Here is a 6,000-nt window from a genome sequence, read left to right on the forward strand (position 1 = left end):
CGTACGTGTGTTAGAGAGGATAAGAGAAATACAATAAACGAAATATTAATCACTGCATACATGAAAAAAACCTTTAGAAGTCATATGAGTGTATCGGCTTATTTTTTGCTCAGAATGTGTGCCGTGAATGTAATGTTGGCTCTTTCCATATAACTTCGAGAGGCCGCAATTAAGATCGACAGAAAGTATAAATAACGGAGTAATCTATTCAGTTCTTAACGAATGAATGACTTATATCCGTGAGCAATGCTTGGTTAGGGTTCTGACAGTCTGAGTGTGACGTAGCTGTTTGTCCCGCAGATCGGGTTTTTCCTGCACCTGTCCACCTCCCGCGAGTTGCGCTCCGCCCACCTCGAGGACCTGCTGCGCGAGTATCACAGCGCTCTGACGTCACGGCTGGCGGCTGGCGGGGTGGACGCGGCGCGCGAGCTGCCGTGGCCGCAGCTGGTGAGCAGCTACCGGCAGCTGCGCCTCGGTGGGGTCGTCATGGCGCCCGCCCACCATCAACTGACCGCCATGACCGGTGACGTCGCCAGGAAGTACGTGTCGGCGGCCGACTTCCAGCACTTCATGGTCCGCGACCGCGACCAGGAGTTGCGCCACGTCTTCCTTTCTGATCCCGTCTACAGTAAAATCCTCACGGAAGATATTGAAGAGCTTCTGGACTGGAAATAGCCGACGTCGCAACATACTATTACCTGCATGAAAGCTAGTCTTTCGTGACCGTCGTCTGTTTCCAAAAGCTTTCTCTGCGCATAAGAGCTCGTAACACAGACCATTGTTTCGGAAGTTGTTACAAGTGCTCTTGATCATCGTGTTGTTAGTATTTAAGGCTTTACATCTCATAGTCGACGAGGTCAATGGAAAAGGACAGGCACGGACTGGGAAAAAATTGGAAATTTTTTTTGTTTCCTTTTCAATGGAGTCATACTGGCTATTTCTATCTACGATCTAGGGAAAAAAACTAAAAATACAAACTTCAACAGCCGTAATGTCGAACAATGTTCCCCTGTCACGCACGGAAATGCTATAAGTTGTGTCGTTCCTTAGCTCTTCGCTAGTATTCACTACAAAGTTTGTTTCAGATAACACACACATAAGCTGTTGTTGCTTTCAACGGACTACTCATTATCAATGACCCGATACTACTTGTTAACCGAAGCCAACGTCAAAGCTAGCTCCCACTAGAATCAATGAATTTTTGCTGATCCGGTGACACTTACACAAAACATTATATGCTGCATTACTCTTTATTGTTACGATGTTGGCAGTTTTCCTACTTTAACTGCATTCTTAAGCAAGTTGCATGAATATTGTCAACTCAGTAGTGGCAGTAGATGAGTTACTTACTGCAGACGTGTTACTGAACTTTATCGGCAAAGAAGAAATGTATACTCTGCACACATATGCAAGAAATACAAGCAATGGTATTCTGAGTAGTGTAAGAAACGTATAGAGATAGCTGTGGACTTTAAAACAGGCAACCCTTAATTGAAAGCATTGGGTAAGTATATGATTTGTAGAGTCCGTAGTCGGCCACTGTGGCCGAGCGGTTATAGGCGCTTCAGCCCGGAACCCCGCTGCTGTTACTGTCACGGGTTCGAATCCTGCCTCGGGCATGGATGTGTGTGATGCCCTTAGGTTAGTTAGTTCTAAGTCTAGGGGACTGATGACCTCAGAAGTTGAGTCCCATGGTTCTCAGACCATTTGAACCATTTTGTAGCGTACGTCTAGTTTCCCGTACGCCATACGTCGTCACAGTATTTTTCTGCAGAGTGCCGTAACACGCCACTGGAAAACTGCTCATGCATTGTAGCTGAGATAATCGCCTTCGGTGGAAGTTGTCACGGCATAATGAGACATGTCAAGGACGTAAAATACCAGTGGACACAGTTTCATTTGTTTTGCAACGTGGTTGGTGTACAATCAAGAGGAAGCCACTTTTAATAGATCTTATTTGTGTTATCATATATGCGCTGAAATGACATTTTGTTAATAGTAATTATCACAGACATAATGAAGGCTACATGTAATAGTGTGTCATACCACCTTTTAAGATATAGAGGTGGATTTTATAAATCTCTTCTCGACATGTTCTGAAAGTACTGGCATATTTAAAACACACAAGCACGCACACCACACACACACACACACACACACACACACACACCTATGTTCAAGCTTCCTATCTGGTAGTTCCCCAACCACTGGAACTGATGTGCGATTCTACGCCGATCTAGAATACAGTTTTCACTTCAAATAATTTGTAAATATCCTGATCTTCTTACCTTATTCCTAAAATTTAAATTGCTAGTACTATAATAATTACTGAGTGCAATATTCACCGTGCCGTAATACCTTTTCAGGTAAGTACTACTAAAGCATCTTCCTTCCTTCGCATTGCTCTAATCACATTCTGAAGCAAATATCTTCGTGATGTAGAATGGAATGCCATGATGGTTTCTATTACAAAACGAAGTAGTTAACAACCTTTCGTCTAATCAGGCCACTGTACACAAAGGACAATCCCGACACAGCAAAGCACTACTTGCAAATATACCAGGTTATATTTATTTTTTAGTGGGTCACTTAAACAGGAAAGCTGCAGTAAAAGTTAAGGATGTCGAGTTAGAGGCCAAGTTTACCTTTAAAATAATTAAATTTACATTTAGGCTTCAAAAATGTTAATGAAAATAAGAAATCAGTTATCAATTATGGTAGCAAAAAGTGGCTCTAGTACTGTAGGAGGTACGAAATGGAAGGAAGATTGCAGGGAGAACGAAGAACCGAGATATCGCGATCTGTGCAGATTTCAGATATAAATAATAAAACGAAATGCAAATTGGAATTAAATTAGAAACTCAGGTCAAATACCCGGAACATAGGAGAAGAAAGCTGCTCAAATGATGGACAACTACATCACGGCTTGCAAAACGTACATCTGATCAAGATCAGAAAAGTGACCCAATGAGATTTTCAGACTGACAAAGAGGACCCGAGACCATACTGTGAATCATCTGGAGGTTAGGAGATCGTGAAGCTTATTCACCAGGTACAGATTTCCAGTGCCTATAAATGTAACAGCGAAACAGTGGTCAAACTGATACTGCATTGTGATATGTGACAGTTGTGTCGTCACATCACCCTCTTATCTGACTCAAAACGTAAGGAAAACTCCCTAGCAGCAGTTCCTATTAACCACATGGATTTCATATTCCAGAAAATTAAGTAATTCACACATTCTCATAACCGATAAAGTGACTCCATCTTCCTTCAAGATCATGGGCATGGTAAAAAATAATTTTGGCTGATTGATTGCTAGTTAATAAACACAATATGAAGATGGACATGATAGTGTAACCTCGTACGTGGAGCGTGCGTATTAACGAACAACTGCAACTTCATAGTAGGAATCTGCATCCCATAAAAGTGATTACAGTATTAACTCTTCTTAGTCTGGGTACAGCGTAGTCTTGATACAGTGACACAGTATTGATTGAATTAACTAAATAATTTTCCACGTTTCATCAAACAGAATTTATGTGAGTGATACAAATGTATTTGAGAGTACTTGACATACCAACTATTTCTGATTAGCAGAATAAAAGAAATGTTTCACACTTTCGCGTATTATAACTACAGAAACATTTTTTCTTGAGTTGCTCGTACATTAATGTCATTGTAGAGGAAATTAATCTAAATGGCATCTAGCAACTATGAAGTATTATGTATGAAGTTAATAACCAATATGCCGTCTCCTTCTTTGAAGAAAATATTGTATGCATAATAAAAAAAGGAGATTCAAATGGAGAAAATACAGATATAGGAACTATTTCTTTTTATGAGAACTAAGAATAATCTTTTCCTACATCCGCATATCATGATTAAGTTAATATAATAGAATGGTTCATTTCAAAAAAACAAGAGAAACTGACCTTTAGAAACTTTATAAATTGTTCCCACATTGGGATGTCTTGGCAATTCCAACAAGTGTATCTTGAACTATCTAAGGAGTAATACCATAGCAAGATCACTAAAAGACACCAAACAAAACAAATTATTCAAAAATGGATTGCAGTGACTACAGAGAAGTGAGCATCAAGTTTCATTGTTAAGTGTTGGTTACTGCCATGTGTTTGAGTTAGAAGATCTACAAGTAGACTCATTCTCATACTGTAAGGATAACATCAGAATCTCGTGCCACACAACGGGGCACTACACAAAGGTGGCGCTAATAGCATAGGCACATAGGGAACACACACAACACAGATCTGTACGTCCATGGTATTGGTGATAAGTTGAGAAAACAGTCCCGAAACACATGTGCTACGAAACACCACTGTTTACTGCGCATGTACCCCGACATCAGTAAGGGATATGATCACCATGCACACGTACACAAGCCGCACAACGCGTTCCCATACTCTGAATCAGGTGGTTGAGCAGCTTCTGGGGTATAGCCTCCCATTCTTGCACCAGTGCCTATCGGAGCTCCTGAAGTGTCCTAGGGGTTTGAAGACGTGCAGCGATACGTCGACCGAGAGCATCCTAGACGTGCTGGATGTGGTTTAGGTCTGGAGAACAGGCAGGCTACTCCATTCGCCTGACATCTTCTGTTTCAAGGTACTACTCCGCGATGGCAGCTCGTTAGGCCCGCGCGTTATCATCCATCAGGAGGAAGGCGGAACCCACTGCACTCCTGAAAAGGCGGACATACTGGTGCAAAATGACGTCCCGATACACCTTACAGTTTATAGTTCCTATGTCAAAGACATGAAGGGGTGTACGTGCACCAATCATAATTCCACCCCACACCATCAAACCACTACCTCCACACACGTCCATTTTAAGGACATTAAGGGGTTGGTACCTGGTTCCTGGTTCACGCCAGATGAAAACCCCGCCAGAATCAGTGTTCAGACTATACCTGGACTCGTCCGTGAACATAACCTGGGACCACTGTTCCAATGACTATGTACTATGTTCTTGACACCATGCTTTACGGGCTCTCCTGTGACCAGGGGTCAGTGGAATGTACCTTGCAGGTCTCCAGGAGAATAAACCATGTCTGTTCAGTTGTCTGTAGACCGTGTGTCTGGAGACAACTGTTCCAGTGGCTGTGGTAAGGTCCCGTGAAAGGCTGCCTGCAGTACTCCGTGACCGTCTGTTGGCATTGATGGTGAGATATCGGTCTTCTTGTGGTGTTGTAGACTGTGGATGTCCCGTACTGTAGCGCCTGGACACGTTTCCTGTCTGCTGGAATCGTTGCCATAATCGTGAGATCACACTTTGTGGCACACAAAGGGCCCGTGCTACGACCTGCTGTATTTGACCAGCCTCCAGTCGCCCTCATAACGTCATCAATATTTCTTTGAGACATTTTCAACACACAGTCACCATTAGCATGTCTGAAAACGCCTGCACACTTACTCGCCGCATCGTACTCTGACATGCACCAACACACCTCTGCGTATGTGGACTGCTGCCAGCACCACCGTGCGACGACCGCGCTCAAATGCACATCATAGTCATACCCCGAGGTGATTCAAACCCGCAAACCGCCCACCAGAGCGTTGTTTCACCATGTATCAGCAATATCCTTAATTTATGAGCATGAGTGTATAATATCTTCGCAGGACTTCACGTTGCCCTTTGACCACGAGAAGTTTCCTTATCTCTGATGGGTGGCACAGTTGCATTAAGTTGATGCAGACAACGACACTGTATCGCACAGGTTGCCACCCTGTGGTGTTCGGTTCGCTGACTCCTGTGCCTGAGAACACCTGTGAGGCACCAGGACGTCTGCCACGAGCAAGTGCAGTTTGCTGCTGTCTTTATATGACTCAGTATGTCTGCTGACATCGGCACATTCACCAGAGAGAAAGAATAGACAACGCTCTATACCTGCCTAGCTGACAGTTTGTCGTTTCTTGCCTTGGCCAGTCCGCTTCTATAACGGGCGTGAGCTTCAATGAGTAAAGCTTTGTGACTGTACAACCT

At 43.3% G+C, this 6,000-nt stretch overlaps 1 protein-coding gene across 1 annotated transcript in view; it reads left to right on the plus strand.

Moving 5' to 3' along the window:
• Positions 1–675, plus strand: part of LOC124616407 — a 78,471-nt gene extending 77,796 nt beyond the window's left edge. Inside the window, exon 4 of the mRNA XM_047144711.1 lies at positions 301–675. Within this exon, the coding sequence (XP_047000667.1) occupies positions 301–675 (375 nt within the window). The remainder of the gene's footprint in view (positions 1–300) is intronic.
• Positions 676–6,000: the final 5,325 nt, after the last annotated feature.

This window comes from Schistocerca americana, chromosome 5 (genome assembly GCF_021461395.2).
Source record: "Schistocerca americana isolate TAMUIC-IGC-003095 chromosome 5, iqSchAmer2.1, whole genome shotgun sequence".
In the NCBI taxonomy this organism is placed as follows: Eukaryota; Metazoa; Arthropoda; class Insecta; order Orthoptera; family Acrididae; genus Schistocerca; species Schistocerca americana.